Genomic DNA, 22,324 nt, shown 5'->3' on the forward strand with positions numbered 1-22,324 from the left:
ATTTTCCCCAAACCCTTCCCCAGAGGAGAAAGGAAGGGATCAGTTTTGGTCCACATCTCACCAGCACACTCAGGGAAAAGTGAGATCAGGGAGGGATCTGCTGCCAGTTGTCAGTCAGAATAGGAGGGAAGCCATGAGTGACATCTGCCACAATGATTCCACATCTGCAGGGAACAATCCTAAACTTGGAGAGCTCACAGGGTCTTTGTAGGCATCCCAAATGTTTCCTGCATTCCCAAACAGTTGTTGAGTTGGTTTAACCAATTTCTCACCTCTCAGGAGCTCTTCTTTCTCAGAGTCCTGGAGGTCCAGGATCCACGGCTCTTCCCCTCGTTCCAGCTGCGAGATCACATCAGGTTTTGAAACTGGAAACCCTACTCCAGGCAAAGAAAACAAGGGAGGTCAGTGGAATTTGTGGGATACTTGGCACAAAGAATATTCCATGGTTTTAACCCAGCTCATTTTTAAGCAGTAACATCCCAAAGCCATCTTCCTTGGCTCAAAGTGCCAGGAGAGTTATTATTATAATAAATCATATGCATTACCTTAGTACCTCAGGACCAACTAACAGTGGGTCCCCATTGTGCTAGGCAAATTACAAACCCAGAATAGTAGATGGCCCATGCCCTGAAGAATTTACAGTCTAAATAGACAAGACAGACACAGAATGGGGGAAGGGGTAGAACCCACTGTTAGAACAGAGATATTCAGGCCTGCCTGTAAAGCCTATACTTTAAGAACTTAGGTGTATTTTTATTACTTAGCTAGTTACAGGGGTATAAAAACAAAGAATCAAAATCACAGTCTGCCTGTGTCTGGGCCTTGTCTCACTAGGAGAGTCTGAGGCCTTGTTCTTGTCTGGGCCTTGTCTCACTAGGAGAGTCTAAGGCCTTTGGCTAAGCAGCAGGGACAGCCATAAGCTGGAAAGCTTAGGGTCACATCCTCACCTCCCAAACCAGTCACACTGAAATAAGGTGGTATTGGGCTGTTAAGAAGACGATCCTGTCCGGATAGTGCCCATCACCACCAGATAAAGACACAGATCTTAAGATGGTTAAAGAAAACTTCGTCTGATAGCATCCTGTCTGGCAAGAAATCACTTATCAATGGTTGTGGTTGTGAAACCCTCATTTCTGTATTGTTTTATCTTTATGGCCACCAATTTTACATTGTTAATCAGTCTGATTCTCTCATTGTTTCTGTCTGCTGTAAAATTAATGTTGCTAGGTGTAAGTAAATTACATAGTGAGATATAATTGGTTAGAGAATTATGTTACAATATGTTAGAATTGTTAGTTAAATTTCAGTACAATGACTGGTTAAGGTATAGCTGAGAATATTATTATATAAACAGGGTCAAACAGGAGGGGGAAGGGAAATTGGAATCATGTTTGTTAAGGGGGGGGAAGGGAACAGGGAATGGGGACACAGGCAAGGCTCTGTGGCATCAGAGCTGGGAAGGGAACACTGGGGAACAGACTCTATCGCGTATAGAGATAAGCCCGACTGGTGTGAAGGGCTTCGGAATATGCCTGCTTGGAAACTAACCCCAATAAACTTTGCATTCTCTGTGCTTTGGACTTCGGTATTTTACTGCTTACTGTCTGCGTGACAAGAACCAGGCAAGTGGGAGGGTGAAGGGAAAGCCCGCTAACAAAACTGACATGACCTGATAACCAAGAGGTAAGCCTTTAAGGAAGGTTTTAATACACTTTGGAACTGAGGAGGGATTCCCACGAGGACTGATGAGGGGGCGATGGTAAATACACATTTAGATCCTTTTCTTGTTTTATATCTTTTCCACAGAAGGTGCACTGGCATACTGTCATGGATTCATAGGATCTGTGCAATGCCCTGGCTTTTAAACAGTCCTTGGGAGGTGCCCCTTGAGTGCACTACACCCCCAAGGGTTCCCACTCTTCCACAAGGATAGGCCATGTAGCTTCAACACCTGAGACTGAGCCTCTGGCTTCAACACTCCTATTTCAACCTGTGAGCTCTGCCAGCAGGTCCAGCTGAACGACACTCCTGGTCAGAAACTGTTCCTCAGTCAATGCACAGAGCAAATGTTTGCTGTGACACTGGGCAGACTTTTAAAACATAGCAGAGCTTATTAGTCAACTGAGCATTGGAAAGTCCTTAGATTAGGACAGAGAAGCAAAGAAGACAATATAGTCCATATTGGCCAATGCCCTGGAGCCCTGCTGCTGTAGAAAACGCTTTGGTTTCCTTTCACTGTGACTGTTCACTGCTCACAGCCCTTGGAGAGAAAGTAAAGCACAGGAACTGGACGTTAGTCCAGTGAAGACAGTGGAAGACATGCTGCAATCCTCAAACCTGGTCAAAAAGAAGAGGCATGTGGGTCCCCACCCAGAGAGAGGGGCTGGCTAGAGGCCTGATACAGGAGAGCACATTTCTTGAGCAAACCATGGAGGCAGGACAAAGGCTTAGCTACCCCAGAACTGTGACATCACAAAAGCACATTCTGGGGAATTAGGAAATCTAGTGACTCAGGTGTAATGGGAGGGAGAATTAAACTCCCCCAGTGTGTGGAGATGGCTGGGGAATTAAACACTGAAATTCAGGAGCAACAGCCTCTAATTCTTCCAGAAAAGGAGAATGTAAGAAACAAGAACTGGGTAACGCAACCTCAGGAAGGACAGGCTCAAAGATCCAAGGAGCCTGGAGGAAAGACAGCTTGTGGCTGCTGCAGATGGAGAGACCGGGGCCAAGACTCTCTCCAAACTCTCACTCCTGTTGACCCCGACCTGATTTTATGATCTTTGACCTAGTCTCAAGTCTTGAGGGCAATTTTATACTCGCTAGAGGTAAAATGTCATTATCAGAGTATTGCTTATTAGCTTGGAACACGCGTGGAGGGGCAAGGAGGTGATCATAAATAAATGGGTTGTTAAGGGCAGGTCTAAACTACAGCCGAGATTGATGCTCTGAGATCAATCCACATGTGGTCAATTTAGTGGGTGTAGTAAACACCCACTAAATCGACTGCAGATCACTCTCCAGTCGACCCCTGTACTCTACCCAGATGAGAAGAGTAAAGTAAGTCGGCCCCCTGCAGCATACACCCTGTGGTAACTCGACCTAAGGTATGCTGACTCCAGCTACTTTATTCATGTAGCTGGAATTGCGCAGCGTAGGTCGACTGACTGTGGTACTATAAACATAGCCTAAGCTTGCCACAGTTAAGGGCCTTATATTAGGTTGAGGCTTTGTGGGAGTAGTTACGCTGAAGTCTGGGATTTACCTGAATAGGCCTAAGGAGAGAATCCCAGGTCAGATATTTTGCACCCTCATTTTGAGAGACTAATGAGTAACCACAAACAGGTGCAATACGCCACAGGATTCTGAAAGAAGGGGCGGGCTTTAGCAATTAGGTTGCTACGCAGTATCTCAGCAGTTGGACACATTCATATATTGGAATTATTAATAAATAAGTGATGTAAATCATGAGTATTAATGCTTGATGCTTAATTATGGACTTCCCAAAGGCCACATATGGGTTGGGGCATCTATTGACATTATTGTAATCAGAGTAAAGGAGCAGATATGGTATATAGCCATCCTATTACCATAAGAAAGTGGATAAAATACGTCTCCTAGTGACCATTTTTTCATTTTGTCGGGTCCCTGAGGGTATGTCTACACTACGAAATTAGGTCGAATTTATAGAAGCCGGTTTTATAGAAATCGTTTTTATACAGTCAATTGTGTGTGTCCCCACATAAAATGCTCTAAATGCATTAAGTTGGCAGACCGCGTCCACAGTACCGAGGCTAGTGTCGACTTCCGGAGCGTTGCACTGTGGGTAGCTATCCCACAGTTCCTGCAATCTCTGCCGCCCATTGGAATTCTGGGTTGAGATCCCAATGCCTGATGAGGCAAAAACAGTGTCTCAGGGGATTCTGGGTACATGTCGTCAGGCGTCCCCTCCCCCCCCCCCCCCCCGTGAGAGCAACGGCAGACAATCATTTCGTGCCTTTTTTCCTGGGTTACCTGTGCAGACGACATACCACGGCAAGCATGGAGCCCGCTCAGCTCAGCTCACCGTCACCATATGTCATCTGGGTGCCGGCAGACGTGGTACTGCATTGCTACACAGCAGCAGCTCCTTGCCTTTTGGCAGTAGATGGTGTATTACAATTGGTATCCATCATCGTCGTACTTCTCAGTGAGTTCGGTCAGAGGCGCCTGGGCAGACATGTTTTGTCTCTTGGAGACTCAGTCCTGCCGGCAGTCCTATTGCACCATCTTGACGATGATGGTGAGCAATCGTAATGCAGCATCTTCTGCCAAGCACCCAGAAGATGCCGATGGATATCAGTCATGCTGCACCGTCTGCTGCCAGACTAAGATGTAAAAGATAGATGGACCAGATTTGTTCTGTATTTATTTGCTTCCCCCTCCCTCCGTGAAATCAATGGCCTGCTAAACTCAGGGTTTTGAGTTCAATCTTTCGGGGGGGGGCCATTCTGTGTGACAGTTGTTTGTGTTTCTTACTGATGCACAGCCACCTTTGTTGATTTTAATTCCCTGTAAGCCATGTCATCACTCGCCCCTCCCTCCCTCCATCAGACAATAGTTTCACACATTTTTTCAGCATAGACGCCATAGCACTGGGATCATGGAGGACGCTCAGATCACCACGGCAATTTTGAGCACTATGAACACCACGCGCAATGTCCTGGAGTATATATAGAGCCAGAACATGCCAAAGCAAAACCAGACAAGGAGGCGATTGCAGCACGGCGACGAGAGTGATGAAGAAATTGACATGGACATAGACCTCTCACAAAGTACGGGCCCCAGCAATGTGCAAATCATGGTGTTACTGGGACAGGTTCATGCCGTGGAACGCCGATTCTGGGCCCGGGAAACAAGCACAGACTGGTGGGACCGCATCGTGTTGCAGGTGTGGGACGATTCCCAGTGGCTGTGAAACTTTCACATGCGTAAGGGCACTTTCATAGAACTTTGTGACTTGCTTTCCCTGCCTTGAAGCGCCAGAATACCAGGATGACAGCAGCCCTCACAGTTGAGAAGCTAGTGGCGATAGCATTGCAGAAGCTTGCAATGCCAGACAGCTACTGGTGAGTTGGGAATCAATTTGGGGTGGGCAAATCTACTGTGGGGACTGCTGTGATCCAAGTAGCCAACGCAATCAAAGACCTGCTGATATCAAGGGTAGTGACTCCGGGAAACGTGCAGGTCATAGTGGATGGCTTTGCTGCAATGGGATTCCCTAACTGTGACAGGGCGATAGACGGAACCCATATCCCTATCTTGTCACCGGAGCACCAAGCCACCGAGTACATAAACCGAAAAGGGTACTTTTCAATGCTGCTGCAAGCACTGGTGGATCAAAAAGGACGTTTCACTAACATCAACATGGGATGGCCAGGAAAGGTACATGATGCTCGCGTCTTCAGGAACTCTGGTCTGTTTCAAAAGCTGCAGGAAGGGACTTTCTTCCCAGACCAGAAAATAACTGTTGGGGATGTTGAAATGCCTATCGTTATCCTTGGGGACCCAGCCTACCCCTTAATGTCATGGCTCATGAAGCCATACACAGGCAGCCTGGACAGTAGTCAGGACCTGTTCAACTACAGGCTGAGCAAGTGCCGAATGGTGGTGGAATGTGCATTTGGACGTTTAAAAGCGCGCTGGCGCAGCTTACTGACTCGGATAGACCTCAGCGAAACCAATATCCCCATTGTTATTGCTGCTTCCTGTGCGCTCCACAATATCTGTGAGAGTAAGGGGGAGACATTTATGGCGGGGTGGGAGGTTGAGGCAAATCGCCTAGCCGCTGATTACGCACAGCCAGACACCAGGGCAGTTAGAAGAGTACAGCAAGGCGTGGTGCACATCTGAGAAGCTTTGAAAACCAGTTTTGTGACTGCCAGGCTACGGTGTGAAACCTCTGTTTGTTTCACCTTGATGAACCGCCCCCCCACCTCCCGTTCACTCTACTTCCCTGTAAGCTAACTACCCTCCCCTCCCTCCTTCGATCACCGCTTGCAGAGGCAATAAAGTCATTATTACTTCACATTCATGCATTCTTTATTAATTCATCACACAACTAGGGGGATAACTGCCAAGGTAGCCTGGGAGGGGTGGGGGAGGAGTGAAGGACAAGGACACACTGCAGTTTAAAACTTTAAAACTTTAACTCTTATTGAAGGCCAGCCTTCTGATGCTTGGGAAATCATCTGGGGTGGAGTGGCTGGGTGTCCGGAGGCCTCCCCACCGTGTTCTTGGGCATCTGGGTGAGGAAGCTATGGAACTTGGGGAAGAGGGCTGTTGGTTACACAGGGGCTGTAGCAGCGGTCTCTGCTCCTGCTGCCTTTCCTGCAGCTCAACCATACACTGGAGCATATCAGTTTGATGCCCCAGCAGCCGGAGCATCAACTCTTGCCTTCTGTCAGCAAGCTGACGCCACTTATCCTCTTCAGCCCGCCACTTGCTCTCTTCAGCCCGCGATTCAGCCCGCCACCTCTCCTCTCATTCATATTGTGCTTTTCTGCACTCTGACACTGACTGCCTCCACGCATTCTGCTGTGCTCTGTCAGCGTGGGAGGACATCTGGAGCTCTGAGAACATATCATCCCGAGTCCACCGTTTTCTCCTTCTAATCTTCCCTCGCCTCTGCGAATGAGAAACATTTGTACCTAGTGGAGGAGAAGGGAAAGGTGTTTAAAAAAGACACATTTTAGAGAACAATGGGTACACTCTTTCACGTTAAATTTTTCTGTTCACATTACACAGCACATGTGCTTTCATTACAAGGCTGCATTTTTCCTCTTATATTGAGGGCCTGCCGGTTTGGTGTGAGAGATCACTCACGCAGTGCCAGGCAACAGAATTCGGCTTGCAGGCAGCCATGGTAAGCCACAGTCTTTTGGCTTTTTTAACCTTCATAACATGTGGGAATGGTTTCAAACAGCAGCGCCCTTATTTCCCATACCAAACACCCGTTGGGTTGTCCATTTAAAATGGGTTTGCAATGTAAAAGGAGGGGCTGCGGTTTCCGGGTTAACTTGCAGCACAAACCCAACTAACCCCCCTGCCCACACACACACCCAATTCTCTGGGATGATCACTTCACCCCTCCCCCCACCGTGTGGCTAACAGCGGGGAATATTTCTGTTCAGCCGAGCAGGAACAGGCACCTCTGAATGTCCCCTTAATAAAAATCACCCCATTTCAACCAGGTGATCGTGAATGATATCACTCTCCTGAGGATAACAAAGAGAGATAAGGAATGGATGTTGTCTGCATGCCAGCAAACACCGAGAGCATACGCTGCCATGCTTTGTTATGCAATGATTCCAGACTACGTGCCACTGGCCTGGCGTGGTAAAGTGTCCTACCATGGCGGACAGGATAAGGCAGCCCTCCCCAGAAACCTTTTGCAAAGGCTTTGGGAGTACATGAAGGAGAGCTTTCTGGAGATGTCCCTGGAGGATTTCTGCTTCATCCCCATACATGTTAACAGACTTTCCAGTAGCTGTACTGGCCGCGATTGCCAGGGCAAATTAAATCATTAATCATTAAACACACTTGCTTTTAAATCATGTGTAATATTTACAAAGGAACACTCACCAGAGGTCCCTTGTGCACCCTCAGGGTCTGGGAGCATGCCTTGGGTGAGTTCGTGGGTTACTGGTTCCAGGTCCAAGGTGATAAACATATCCTGGCTGTTGGGGAAACCGGTTTCTCCACTTCCTTGCTGTGAGCTATCTTCATTGTCTTCATCATCATCTTCCTCGTACCCCGAACCCGCTTCCCTGTTGTGTGCTTCTCCATTGATGGAGTCAAAGCACACGGTTGGGGTAGTGGTGGCTGCACCCCCTAGCATGGCATGCAGCTCCGAGTAGAAGCGGCATGTCTGCGGCTCTGCCCCGGACCTTCTGTTTGCCTCTCTGGCTTTGTGGTAGGCTTGCCTTAGCTCCTTAATTTTCACGCGGCACTGCTGTGCGTCCCTGTTATGGCCTCTGTTCTTCATGGCCTTGGAGACTTTTTCTAATATTTTGCTATTTCGTTTACTGCTACGGAGTTCAGATAGCACTGATTCATCTCCCCATATGGCGAGCAGATCCCGTACCTCCCGTTCGGTCCATGCTGGAGCTCTTTTGCGATCCTGGGACTCCATGGTTACCTGTGCTGATGAACTCTGTGTGGTCACCTGTGCTCTCCACGCTGGGCAAACAGGAAATGAAATTCAAAAGTTTGTGGGGCTTTTCCTGTCTACCTGGTCAGTGCATCTGAGTTGAGAGTGCTGTCCAGAGCGGTCACAATGAAGCACTCTGGGATAGCTCCCGGAGGCCAATACCGTCAAATTCCGTCCACACTCCCCAAATCCGACCCGGAAAGTCCGATTTCAGCGCTAATCCCCTTGTCGGAGGTGGAGTAAAGAAACCGTTTTAAAGGGCCCTTTCAGTCGGAAAAAAGGGCTTTGTCGTGTGGACGTGTCCAGGCTTAATTCGATTTAATGCTGCTAAATTCAACCTAAACTCGTAGTGTAGACCAGGCCTGAGACAGTGTAATCTGAAGCAGGGCCTCCCTTCTGATGGTCTCCCTTGCCCCTCGATCTTTGTCTCCATGTAAGTATGCACAGTGCAAGACCCTCTTTACTATACTTATCTAAGTCTAATCGTTACATGTATTGATCCTTGCCTATGATTTAAATTATAACTGTCTGTATTAAATCAAATTTCTGTGTCTTTCACCAAATTTCATCTCCTCCATTAACTTTGAGTAGCCATGGACAAGGGCAAGTTGTACCCCAATACGTAATCTTATGGGTATAAAAATTGTACAGGCTACACTACCACCCTGTGACATCACCAACAAAGTGCCCATTTGTGCCTGGATAGGGGCCCTGCTATGGGAGGGAGGAATGCAGCAAGGACTCCGGATCGGTGGCCAGGGTCGCTGTGCATAGAGATGGGGAGGTTATATGGGGCCAGGGGTAATGAGTGGGAGAGGAAGGTCAAGAATTAAAATAACAATATTTGGGAGGGAAAATGTAGAATGAAGCGAAACTGAACAGAAATAAAACTGGAGTGTAAGCTCTAAAGCTTGGGTAGGGATTCGGGGTTAAAGGTCTGGGATCCCCCACAGCTCTAGATCCCCAAATCTCTCCTCCTTCCCACTGACCTACCCAGCCCACTTCCTGGGTGCCCTTCCTAAACACTCCCCTCCCCTTCATCCCATTACTCTCAGCTGGGCCCACCTCCCAGCACCTTGGGAGCTTCCTATGTTCCCTCCTGGTCTCTCACTACCTCCTCCCTCCCTGCTGCTTCTTAGCTCTAACCCTGCACACACCATCCCCATGTCCTGGCACCCCAGAATTATTTACTCCCCCCTTCTCCTCCCCTCCCACGGCTCTGTTCTCCCTTCACCCATGGGGTCCTGAATGGCAACATTATACGCTCTCCTATCAAAAACAACAAGGAGTCCAATGGTGGCACCTTAAAGACTAACAGATTTATTTGGGCATCAGCTTTCATGGGTAAAAAACTTCACTTCTTCGGATGCATCTCCTATCAAAAGAGGAGCTCATCTGACTGTCACACAAGACATGCATGAATCATACACCTATTTACTTAATTTAGAATTCTACAGTCAGCATATTTTCCTATTAAAATGAGGAAAAGGCATGAAAGCTACAGTTATTAATGTAGTTACTAATATAGCCAATAAGGATACATTCAATGCAATTTTAAAATGACTGACAGCACCAAAACGGCACATGTCCAAAAATGATACTAGGGTATGGGAGATAAAGCGAAAAAAGGGGGGGGGGGGCAAGGAAACTTGTCAAAACTTGTATGACAAATAAAGGTATAAAGTTATTACTACTCAGGTTCTTTAGAAACCCCACAGCTTCTAATAACTGAGGGGACAGGACTCCTTACCCAGCAAGACCACCGTCTCATAGTTCTCCTGCATGACATCCCTATAGAGGGCTCTCTGAACAGGGTCTAGCAGAGCCCATTCCTCCTTGGTGAAATACACAGCCACCTCCTCGAGAGTCACTGGCCCCTGAAAAAGAAAGAGTCCAACACTCAGTACCTGCTACCCCACTCACAACCCCACTATTCACGGAACAGCAGCACCAGGTAAATGGAAGCTCCAGGGGGCACATGTTAACAGAGTCCCACCCCACCTTCCTTAGAGCAGCCAGGAGGCATCAGAGGGTAGAAAGAGAGAACTTTTGTGTCTCCCAGCTGACAGACAGAGGCTGGGTCGTCACATTTATCACATACCTACTAGCTAGAGCTTAATATAGGAGATGGGGCTGTCTCTGGACCCTGCTGGTAGCTCCCTGATAGGAATCCCAACACTTTCCAAATAAAATATATGGAAGAAAGGAGAAGTCAGTAGTAAAGAATATAAGTTAGAAGGTAAGAATTGTAGAAAGTTGGTAAGGGAAGCTATCAGAAATCAATGATCAACCAATGAAAATAAGATGGAAGTTTTAAAAAGTAGAGTAAGTACAATATTAATGCTAACAATGGTAGTGTTAAATTTCTAGATGGAAATGGCAGAATTATCAAAAATAATGCAGAAGAGGTGTTCAATAAATATTTCTCTCCTGGATTTGGCGAAAAACAGATGATGTAACTCATATCATAAGATGTTGACGCCGACAGTCTTTCCATTCCAACAGTAACTCACGAGGACGTTTAAAAGCAGCTATTAAAGTTAGATGTGTTAAATCAGTGGGTCCAGATAACTAGAGTTTTGAAAGACCTGGTGGAGGAGCGTGGTGGACTGTTAATGTTGATTTTAATTAGGACTTGGAACACTGGGAAATTCCATAAGACTGGAATAAAGCTAATGCTGTGCCAATATTTAAAAAGTATAAAAGAGATGACGCAGCTAATTACAAGAGTGTTAGTCTGAAATCGATACTGGGCAAGAGAATGGAGCAGCCGATACTGGATTTCATTAATAAAGAATTAAAGGAGGGTAATATAATTAGTACCCATTAAAAAGGTTTAGACACAATAGATCCTATCAAACTAACTGGATATCCTTATTGGATGAGATCAAAAGTTTGGTTGCAGCTAATAGTACTGATGTAATATACCTAGACTTCTGTAAGGCATATGAGTTGGTTCAGCACAATATTTTGACTAGAAAGATACAAAATACACACGGCATACTTAAATAGATTAAAAACTGGGATTGTAAATAGGGAACCATGGTTGAGTGAATTTATTTCTAGGGGGTTCCTGTAAGGAATGGTTCTTGGCTCTGTGCTATTTAACATTCTTATCAATGACCTAGAAGAAAATATAAAATCATCACTGATAAAGTTTGCAGTTGCCACAAAGATTGGGGGTGGTGGTAACTAATGAAGTGTCAGTAGATTCAGGCTCCAGCACTGGAGTCTGGGAAGTTTTCCCAGCCCTGGCTGGAGGGTTATTTCCTGTTCCACAAAGAGGGGAAGTTCCAATCCCAACTCCTGTGCCTTGAAATTAGGACCTATCAGACACTACACCCCATATTTAGCATAGTGGTAGGATTATAATATGATTAGGATATAATTATGAGGCATTTTGTACAAGATGAGTCATGTGCAGTGTCATTGGCAAAGTTATGATTTGCTGAATATGATTATCCTACCTGTGTGCATGGATCACTGAAGTTATGGATATTGACTCTGTATCTGTTTTTCAAATGTGCTTACTCTGGGTAACACCCACAACGAGCCTTTCAGGTACAACAATGAAGAAGCCAGACAGTGCTCATGGCTCATCAACAAAGACAATGGACTGTGGAAGAGCTTAGCCTTTCTGTGAATGTTTCAGCCAGCCTATGAGTCATGGCTACTATGACTCAGCAGGGCATTGCCAGGACATGTGACCAGACAACATGACACTGAACTCCATTTTGGTACCTGTATTTTTCTACACACTGGACTGGGAACTTAGTTTAGAACAAAGGGTTCCTGCTATATGGAAAAGCTACATAAGGTGGGGTGTGTCATCATCTCTTGGCCTCATTCCCCAGACAAGAGACCTCCTGGAAGCACCTAAGGAACAAAGACTGAACTAGGGGAAGTGTTGGTCCCAGGGTAAAGGGATTTCTAGCTTGTGTATGGAAACTTGATGGACTGCTTCTATCATCAGTCAGGGTGAGAAACTGCTAATTCAAATTCTATCCTTCTAGTACAGGGGTAGGCAACCTTTCAGAAGTGGTGTGCTGAGTCTTCATTTATTCACTTTAATTTAAGGTTTTGCATGCCGATAATACATGTTAACGTTTTTTAGAAGGTGTCTCTCTCTAAGACTATATTATATAACTAAACTATTGTTGTATGTAAAGTAAACAAGGTTTTCAAAATGTTTAAGAAGCTTCATTTAAAATTAAATTAAAATGCTGATCTTACGCCGCCAGCCTGCTCAGCCCGCTTCCAGCCTGGGGTTCTGTTCACCTAGGCCTGCAGCGGGCTGAGCAGGGCCTGCGGCCGGGATCCCAGACCTGGGAGTTGGGGGGGTTCAGGGGTCAGGGCAGAGGGTGCAGGGCAGAAGGCTGGGTGTGTGGGGGGTTCAGAGTCAGGGCAGAGGGCAGTGGGGATGTGGGGGGTTCAGGGCAGAAGACCGAGGGTGTGGGGGGATTCAGCTGTCAGGGCAGAAGGCTGGTGGGTGTGGGGGGGTTCAGGGGTAAGGGCAGAGGGCTGGGTGTGTGGAGGGGTACAGGGTAGAAGGCTGGATGTTGGGGGCGACTCGAGGTCAGGGCAGAGGGCTGGGGTGTGTGTGGGGGGTGCAGGGCAGAAGGCTGGATGTTGGGGGCGACTCGAGGTCAGGGCACTGGGCTGGGGGTGTGTGGAGGTGCAGGGCAGAGGGCTGGGGTGCTCAGCTCGTGGGGGTGTTCCCAGCCCCCTGCCCTGAGCGGCTCATGGCAGAGGGCTGGGAGGGATATGCCCTGTTCCACCCCCTTCCCCCAGGCTCCGTCCCTACCTCTCTCTGTGTCCCCTATGGAGCAGCGAGCACGCTGCCGCTCGGCTCTGCTCCACTCCCACTCCCCCTCGCAAAGACCATCGCCGGCAGGGAGAGGGAGGGGGAGGAGGAGGGACTGGAATGCACCAAGCTGTGGGAAGAAGCGGGGTGGGGGGAAGCTGGCTGCCGCAGGACCAACCTTCTGCCTCCTGCCCCCGCAGGGGAGAGCGGTGGGCCGGGGGGCTGAGTGGGGCGGGGGGCTGGGACTCCCCCCCACCGCTCTCCCCTGCCGGGGCAGGAGGCAAAAGCTTGGTCCTGCGGCAGCCAAGCTTCCCTCCTCCCCCGCTTCTTCCCCCAGTGTGGCGCTTTCCGGCCCCTCCTCCTCTCACTGGGCAGGCAGCGTGCCACTCAAAATCGGCTCGCGTGCCGTGTTTGGCACACGTGCCGTAGGTTGCCGACCCCTGATCTAGTATGTTAGGCTTGGTTTGAGTTTTTGGTTATTTGTTAAGTAATCTTCTTTGATCTATTTGCTGCCACTTATCGCTGGGAAATTGGCTGTTGTCTTCTATCTGTCCTTGAGTGGCTTAGGCCTTGTCTACACTACGAGAGTAGTTCGAATTTACTTGCATCGAATTTTTGGAATCGATATTGCAAAGTCGAACGTGTGTGTCCACACTAAGGACAGTAATTCGACTTTGTGAGTCCACACTAACGGTGAAAGCGTCGACATTCGAAGCGGTGCACTGTGGTCAGCTATCCCACAGTTCCCGCAGTCCCCTCTGCCCATTGGAATTCTGGGTGTAGCCGGCAATGCCTTCTGGGTAACAAAATGTGTCGAGGGTGCTTTTGGGTAACTGTCGTCATCCTTCATCACTCCCGCCCTCCCTCCCTGAAAGCGCCGGCGGAAAATCAGTTCGCGCACTTTTCCAGTCATTGACAGCGCGGACGCCACAGCACTGCGAGCATGGAGCACGCTGCGACCATCGCTGCAGTTGTGGCCGCTCTCAACGCCTCGCAGCTTATCATACAGGTTTCCCTGAGGCAGATGCAGAAAAGTCAGGCGAGGAGGCTACGGCACCGCGGTGATGTCCTGAAGTCTGAGAGTAGCACAGACCTCTCAGAAAGCAGGGGACCCAGCGCCGAGGACATCACGATGGCAATGGGTCATGTTGATGCCGTGGAACGGCGATTCTGGGCCCGGGAAACAAGCACTGAGTGGTGGGACCGCATAGTGCTGCAGGTCTGGGATGAATCCCAGTGGCTGCGAAACTTTCGCATGCGGAAGGGAACTTTCCTGGAACTTTGTGAGTTGCTGTCCCCTGCCCTGAAGCGCAAGGACACCCGGTTGCGAGCTGCACTGAGTGTACAGAAGCGAGTGGCCATAGCCCTCTGGAAGCTTGCAACGCCAGACAGCTACCGGTCAGTCGCGAACCAGTTTGGGGTGGGCAAATCTACCGTGGGGGTTGTTGTGATGCAAGTAGCAAAGGCAATCGTTGATGTACTGCTGCCAAAGGTAGTGACCCTGGGAAACGTGGAGGCGATCATAGATGGCTTCGCAGCGATGGGATTCCCAAACTGCGGTGGGGCCATAGATGGAACTCACATCCCTGTCCTGGCACCGGACCACCAGGCCACCCAGTACATTAACCGAAAGGGCTACTTTTCCATGGTGCTGCAAGCACTGGTGGACCACAGGGGACGTTTTACCAACATCTACGTCGGATGGCCGGGCAAGGTTCATGACGCTCGTGTTTTCAGGAACTCTGGTCTGTTTAGACGGCTGCAACAAGGTATTTACTTCCCGGACCACAAAATAACTGTTGGGGATGTGGAGATGCCTATAGTCATCCTCGGGGACCCAGCCTACCCGCTAATGCCCTGGCTCATGAAGCCCTATACTGGCGCCCTGGACAGTGAAAAAGAACTCTTCAACTACCGGCTGAGCAAGTGCAGAATGGTGGTGGAGTGTGCTTTTGGCCGTCTCAAGGGGAGATGGAGAAGCTTACTGACTCGCTGTGATCTCAGCGAAACCAATATCCCCATTGTTATATCAGCTTGCTGTGTGCTCCACAGTCTCTGTGAGAGCAAGGGGGAGACCTTTATGGCGGGGTGGGAGGTTGAGGAAAATAGCCTGGCTGCTGATTACGCACAGCCAGACAGCCGGGCGATTAGAAGAGACCAGCGGGAAGCGCTGTGCATCCGGGAGGCTTTGAAAGCAAAGTTCCTGAGTGAGCAGGGTAACCTGTGACTTTAAAGTTTGTGTACAGAGAAGCTGAACCTGCCCCTGTTTCTTTACCCAGTTAATGTTGACTATCCTATCCAGTTACATACCCCCTTCACCCCCCTTCCAACACACGTTTCGAAATAAAAATAGTTCTACTTTGTTAATGCACACCGTTTTCTTTTATACTGTTTTCGCGGGAATTTTTTAAAACTGGGACGCAGACTGTGGTGCGGAGCGGGTGTAGTGTAGTGACGCGAATGAAGCTTCTAAACTCAAGGATTGACAGGCTCCGCTGCGGTGGGATGGTTGTTTCAACGGAGCCTGTCACCCCTCCTGATCGGGACTGTGTGTATGGGGGGGCTATGTGACTTTGTGGCAGGGGGAGGACGGTTACAGATCCCCTGCTGCGTGGCTCTGTGATCCTGCATAAGGACCGCCGCTTAAGATCTGTAACTGCCCTCCCCTGCCACAAAGTCACAGAGCAACCCACCCCCCACCACATAACATGAAAACAACCTCCCAGACTAACCAGGGTAACTAGTCACTGCATCACTGCACTGTGTATGTGCCCTGCTGCTGTGCCTGCCCCCGCCTATGTACCCTGCCAAAGGTGACTGTCCTGTCCAATTACCAACCCCCTTTCCCCTCCTCCTCCAAAAGAACATGATTGAAACAGTAGTTAACAGAAACGTATTTTTTATTATCAACTACACATGGAACTGGGAGGTGAAACTTGGACGGGGGCTTGTGTCAGGCGGGAAGGAAAGAACTTTTCAAATTTTGGGGAATGAGAGCCTTCTGCTACTAGAGCTCTCTGCAGGGGTGGAGTGAGAGTTAGCAGGGACTCTGCCGCCTCTCCTTCTTTGCACTTTGGGTGAGGTGAGTATGGGACTTGGTGGCGGGGGAGGGCGGTTAGAGATGGACTGCAGCGGGGCTCTGTCCTCCTGCCTCCGTTCCTGCAGAACATCCACAAGGCACCGGAGCGTGTCTGTTTGCTCCCTCAGTAGTCCAAGCAGCGTTTGAGTCGCCTGCTGGTCTTCCTGCCGCCACCTCTCCTCCCGATCCATGTTTGCTTGATGCATTTGGGTCAATTTCTCCCGCCACTGGGTCTGCTGTGCTGCCTGGGCTTGGGAACAGGCCATAAGCTCAGAGAACATGTCCTCCCGTGTCCTCTTCTTCCTACGCCTAATCTGCGCTAGCCTCTGGGAGTGTGATGCCAGGCTAGGTTCTGAGACAGTTGCAGATGGGGCTGTGGAAATGGGAAAAAGGGAGTGAATTCCTCAGAAAGATAAATGTAGTTGTGAACAAAGAACATAGTCTTTCTCTGTGAACAAGACCATGCACAGCACCTATCACATGCGCACTCAGCACAAGGTCGAATTCTCGGCCTTCGCATTCAGTGCCTGGGGTCTTGCACAGCACATTTGAGAAGCGGGGCAGCACAACGGAATTTCTGTTGCAGGCAGACATGGTAAGCCGTAGACTTGTGGCAGTTTAAAACTTTTATATTACCACTGGCCTCATTTCACATTTAAAGCAATGTCAGTCCCTGCTGTCAGCAATCCGGCAAGCGGGAACTCTGCCCCTCTCCCACCCCCTCGCGGCTGTCCCCGGGAACGATCCCTTTCGGCTGCCCCTCTCCCGCCTCCACCGCGTGGCTGCAAACCAGCGGTTACAGTTCTGTAAAGGAACGAGCAAGCAGTCCCAACACTAACATTCCCCTACCTAATTCAAAGCAGGTCACCATGGGCGACATCACCCTGATGAGGATCTCTGAAAGCGAGAAATAGAGAATGCTCCGGGAAAGCCTCCAAAGACCAGGGCCGTATGCCGCCCTGCTGTGCAGAGCAATGATTCCCGAGTACTTGATAGTCTCGTGGCGCGGCAACATGTCGTACTTCGGAGGACCCAATAAGGCCGCTCTCCCCAGGAACCTCATGCAACGGCTTTCCAATTACCTCCAGGAGAGCTTCATCGAGATGTCCCAGGAGGATTACTGCTCTATCCCCGGACATATAGACCGCATTTTACTGTAGCTGCAGTAGCAGGGAATAAACAGTAGAGCGGCTTGTGCTGGACAATCACGGAAAACCGGACATTGCTAGATTTTTTTTCAAAACTTGCACTGCCCATGACTAAACCGTTAAGCGCCTAGGGCACAGTAATCATGAACAACCCATTCTTTTAATTGTTAATATTCCTGTTCTGTTAAAAATAAATGTTTAGATGTTTACAACACTTACTGGCTGATCCTTCCCCAGATTCTGTGTCCGGGGTAACGGCTGGGGACGCTTCGTAGGGGATCTCTGTAAGGGTGATGAAGAGATCCTGGCTGTCGGGGAAATCAGCATTGTGAGCGCTGCCGACTGCCTCGCCCTCCTCATCTCCTTCCTCATCTTCCCCGTCCCCTAACATGTCCGAGGAACCGGCCGTGGAGACTATCCCATCCTCAGAGTCCACGGTCAGTGGTGGGGTAGTGGTGGCGGCCGCACCGAGGATGGAATGCAGTGCCTCGTAGAAACGGGATGTCTGGGGATGGGATCCGGAGCGTCCGTTTGCCTCTTTGGTCTTCTGGTAGCCTTGTCTCAGCTCCTTGATTTTCACGTGGCACTGCATTGCATCCCGGCTGTATCCTCTCTCTGACATGTCTTTTGAGATCTTCTCATAGATCTTTGCATTCCGTTTCTTGGAGCACAGCTCAGAAAGCACGGACTCATCGCCCCACACAGCGATGAGATCCAAGACTTCCCGATCAGTCCATGCTGGGGCCCTCTTTCTATTCACAGACTGCACGGCCATCACTGCTGGAGAGCTCTGCATCGTTGCCAGTGCTGCTGTGATCGCCACGATGTCCAGACAGGAAATGAGATTCAAACTGGCCAGACAGGAAAAGGAATTCAAATTCAAATTTTCCCGGGGCTTTTCCTGTGTGGCTGGTCAGAGCATCCGAGCTCGTACTGCTGTCCAGAGTGTCAACAGAGTGGTGCACTGTGGGATAGCTCCCGGAGCTATTAGCGTCGATTTCCATCCACACCTAGCCTAATTCGACATGGCCATGTCGAATTTAGCGCTACTCCCCTCGTCAGGGAGGAGTACAGAAGTCGAATTAAAGAGACCTCTATGTCGAACTAAATAGCATCGCAGTGTGGACGGGTGCAGGGTTAATTCGATGTAATGGCGCTAACTTCGACATAAACGCCTAGTGTAGACCAGGCCTTAGGTAAAGCACTCAGGTAGCTTAGTTGGATGCATGGCGCCATCTGCTGTCCTGTTGAGTGATAAGGCTAAATCTCCAGCAAAGCAGTGTGAAAAGGGCCAGCCCAGCTTGAGGGTTAGAGAGCACAGCAGTTTCCAGAAGCCCCCCAGACTGCACCCCGGGGAGACAACCCATCACACCCTATATTACACAAGCCCCAGCAGGTTTTTCACATCCTGTCCCCTCTCTTTCTCCACCCGAGATATTTGCGGCCTCCCACCACCTCTAGCAGCTCCCACCCTCCTATGCATTTACTGCTCCTCTCCCTCCAAGCAGAACCCCCCACCAGCTCACTGATAATCCCTTACCTGAGCCAGCTCCATTGAAGCCATTTCTTTCCCCCTGGGAGGATGGGATGATCTGGAGCAAAACGTGGACGTTAATCTGTAGCCTGCCAGGGCGAGAAGGGCAATGTGAGAGCATTCAGACGGGGTTTTTGTCCATTCCACATGTCGATTCCCCCCAGGATTTTCCCCGCTAATGGAGATTCTAGGTTCTGCCACACTGTGAGGCACAGAGTGACCTTATTCCAGTACAGGCCTACCCCCCTCCCACCAGGGTGTAACCCTATGAGACATGGTGAAACCCTCCCAGTAGCAGAGTCTCGCTATTACACTTATAAAGTCTGTGGGTGATACCAAGCTGGGAGGGGTTGCAAGTGCTTTGGAGGATAGAATTGAAATTCAAAATGATCTGGACAAACTGGAGAAATTATCTGAAGTATAGGATGAAGTTCAATAAGGACAAATCCAAAGTACTTCACTTAGGAAGGAACAATCAGTTGCACACATACAAAATGGGAAATGACTACCTAGGAAGGAGTGCTGTGGAAAGGGATCTGGGGGTCAATAGTGGAATACAAGCTAAATATGAGTCAACAGTGTTACACTCTTGCAAAAAAAGCAAGTATAATTCTGGGATGTATTAGCAGGAGTATTGTAAGCAAGACACGAGAAGTAATTCTTCCGCTGTACTCCGCGCTGATTAGGTCTCAACTGGAGCAGTGTGTCCAGTTTTGGGCGCCACATTTCAGGAAAGATGTGGACAAATTGGAGAAAGTCCAGAGAAGAGCAACAAAAATGATTAAAGGTCTAGAAAACATGACTGTGACGGGGCAGCCCCGCCCTGCACTAGCCCCTGCAGCATCAGACCAGTAGCTCTGGAGGCGGAAGTCCCTCCCCGCTCGTACTGGGCATGCTCCAAATGTTCTGGGAGTATAAAAGGAGGGAACTCAGCTCAGTCTGGGCTGGTGGCCACAGGGGAAGGATCTAACTGGGAAGCTCCTGTGGAGGACTAGCCACCACCCTTGATGTTGCTGGGAACTGAAGCTTCCCCTGGCCAGCATGAAGCCCTACCGCGGGAGGAGCCCGAGGCGGCGACGGACCCGAAGACCCATGGCGAACCTGGAAATTTGTGGGCGATCCCAACTCTCAAGATGGTAGGAAGCTACCCGGGCGTGTGATGGACTGGTACCTTGCCCCTGGTAAGCCTCAGCGTGTTTCGGTAGGATCTCCCCGCTGAGCCAGTGGCAAGGCCCTATGGCGGTGTAACCAGGGGCAATTCTATGGACTCTGGCCACTAGGCTGTGCTGCCCTGTAACCAGGGGCAATTCTATGGACTCTGGCCACTAGGCCGTGCTGCCCTGTAACCAGGGGCAATTCTATGGACTTCAGCCACTAGGCCGTGTTGCCCTACAACGAGGGCGTGAACCCTCACAATGACCTATGAGGGAAGATTGAAAACATTGCGTTTGTTTAGTCTGGAGAAGAGAAGCCTGAGAGGGGACATGATCACAGTTTTCAAGTACATAAAAAGTTGTTACAAAGATGCGTGAGAAAATTTGTTCTTCTTAACCTCTGAGGATAGGACAGGAAGCAATGGGCTTAAATTGCAGCAAGGGTGGTTTAGGTTGGACATTAAGAAAAACTTCCTACCTGTCAGAGTGGTTAAGCACCAAAATAAATTGCCTAGGGAAGTTGTAGAATCTCCATCATTGGAGATTTTTAAGAGCAGGTTGGACAAACACCTGCAGGGATGGTCTAGATAATACATAGTCCTGCCTTGAGTGCAGGGGACAGGACTAGATGACCTCTCGAGGTCCCTTCCAGTTCTATGATTCTATAAACCAAAGGCCAAAGAAGAGCAGAATCAAATGAGTCACTTTGGGGGATGCTCCCTGTCGTTGTCCCCAGGGCAGCTGTCTCAGGTTTACTAAGTTGTTTTATGTTCCAGCCTTTATACAGTCTCTCCTGGGAGTGCCCCCTTTCATGGGCTGGGCCTAGTTTTAGCTTTTGGCAAGCGTGACCCCAGGAGCTCTGACACTGGGCCTCCTTGTCTCAGGACACCTTGTTTCTTTCTGTGGCTCCCCATTGAGTCCAGATGAGTAGATACTCCTCATAGAACCTGTGAACGTAAGAATGGCCCACTGTGTCAGACCAATGATCCATCTAGCTCAGTGGCCAATGCCAGGTGCTTCAGAGGGAAAGAACAGAACAGAGAATCATCAAGTGATCCATCCCCTGTCACCCATTCCCAGCTTCTGGCAAACAGAGGCTAGACACACCATCCCTGCCCATCCTGCCGGTGACACTGGCAGATGAGGTGTTGGCTCTTGCAAAAGCCCCCATGTCTTAATTGAACATAGACAGATGCATAGCTGGAAGCAGTCTGGCTCACCTGTGCTAGTATTGTTAAGACAGGTATTAGAATGATAAGAACGTGTTTAGACTTTATTGAATGCTTGTGAGTTGCTGCCTGGGTTAATATCTGATTAGTTGCATTGTGAGCCTCTGTGGCTATGTAATTCACCAGACAGGATAGAGACTTTACCTAGGTGAAGTACTGATTGGCAACAGAACGCATTACACCCTGCCTGGCAGGAAAGGTCCATCAACACTAGATAGACTATTATGGGATGTTAAAGATGACAAAAGACTGTTGTTGTGCTCTTGATCTCTCATTAGCTGAGCATGCAGCTCAGAGCACATGGCAGGAAGGGGATAAAAATACCCATACAGAACTAACTGATTATCTGTATCCTGCTTGGACTCTGGGGGGCAAAGTTTCTAAGCAGAAGCAAGAGATCCCCAGCTGCTTAGCTGGGGTTAGTCCTAAAGAACATGTAGGGCTTGCTTATTATAGAAACTTGCATTACCTTTTGAAATTCAAGACCGTAATTTGTCTGCATCTGCTTTAACCTGCTTTCATTTTTTAAACAATTCTCGTTTCCTTTTAAATAAATCTTAATACAGGTTATTTCAGGACTGGCCACAAGTGTTGTCTTTGTTGGGAGATCTAAGATTCAATTCACCTAAGGAAGTGACTGGTTCTTTGGGACTGGCAGTAACCTGAATGTTGCTGTGATTTGTAGTGTAAGACCAGGGCCGGCTCTGGCTTTTTGGCCGCCCCAAGCAAAAAAAACAAAAAACAAAAAACGGGGCAGCCAGAACGGCAAAGCAAAAAAAAAAACCCTGCAGCGCGGCCGGAGCACGGGTGCAGGGGGACTGGCTGGGGGGGAGCGGGAGGGGGGAGGGAGCGGGCAGGAGAGAGAGAGAAGGGGGCGGCCAGGGCTACAGCAGGGGCGCTGCCACGCGGCCCCTCCCGCTGCGCCGCCTCCTGCCGCGAGGGCTCCACTCCGGACTGCCCTGCAGGGCGCTCTGGTTCTCTGCGCTGCCGCTCCCTACAGGGCAGCCGGAGCGGAACAAGGAAAAAAAAAAGCGGCCGTGCCACCCTACGATTGGGCAGAATGCCGCCTCCAACAATCTGCTGCCCCAAGCACCAGCTTGCTCAGCTGGTGCCTGGAGCTGGCCCTGTGTAAGGCAGTGGTTCTCAACCAGGGGTCTGGGGCCCCCTGGGGGGCCACGAGCAGTT

The 22,324-nt window shown here is 49.4% G+C and overlaps 2 protein-coding genes across 2 annotated transcripts in view; both read right to left on the bottom strand.

The window, feature by feature from the left end:
• LOC128823000 (zinc finger protein 883-like) overlaps window positions 1–22,324 on the bottom strand; it is a 28,404-nt gene that overhangs the window by 3,364 nt on the left and 2,716 nt on the right. The window contains exons 2-4 of the mRNA XM_054004982.1: window positions 18,763–18,845; window positions 9,942–10,068; window positions 273–374 (exon numbers count right to left, since the gene is read on the bottom strand). Of these exons, the coding sequence (XP_053860957.1) occupies window positions 273–374; window positions 9,942–10,068; window positions 18,763–18,786 (253 nt within the window). The 5' untranslated portion in view covers window positions 18,787–18,845. The remainder of the gene's footprint in view (window positions 1–272; window positions 375–9,941; window positions 10,069–18,762; window positions 18,846–22,324) is intronic.
• Window positions 6,110–8,385, bottom strand: LOC128823092 (myb/SANT-like DNA-binding domain-containing protein 2). The gene is made up of 2 exons (XM_054005182.1): window positions 7,624–8,385; window positions 6,110–6,689 (listed from the first exon to the last, which is right to left on the bottom strand). The coding sequence occupies exons 1-2, from the start codon at window positions 8,171–8,173 to the stop codon at window positions 6,523–6,525; spliced, it is 717 nt and encodes a 238-aa protein (XP_053861157.1). The 5' UTR covers window positions 8,174–8,385; the 3' UTR covers window positions 6,110–6,522.

Source organism: Malaclemys terrapin, chromosome 15, assembly GCF_027887155.1.
Source record: "Malaclemys terrapin pileata isolate rMalTer1 chromosome 15, rMalTer1.hap1, whole genome shotgun sequence".
In the NCBI taxonomy this organism is placed as follows: domain Eukaryota; kingdom Metazoa; phylum Chordata; order Testudines; family Emydidae; genus Malaclemys; species Malaclemys terrapin.

Coding starts and splice junctions, on each gene's coding strand:
- LOC128823092 (XM_054005182.1), bottom strand. CDS start 8,173: ATGGAGTCCCAGGATCGCAAAAGAGCTCCAGCATGGACCGAACGGGAG. Junction 6,690..7,623: donor GGGTGCACAAGGGACCTCTG/GTGAGTGTTCCT, acceptor CTCCTCCACTAG/GTACAAATGTTTCTCATTCG.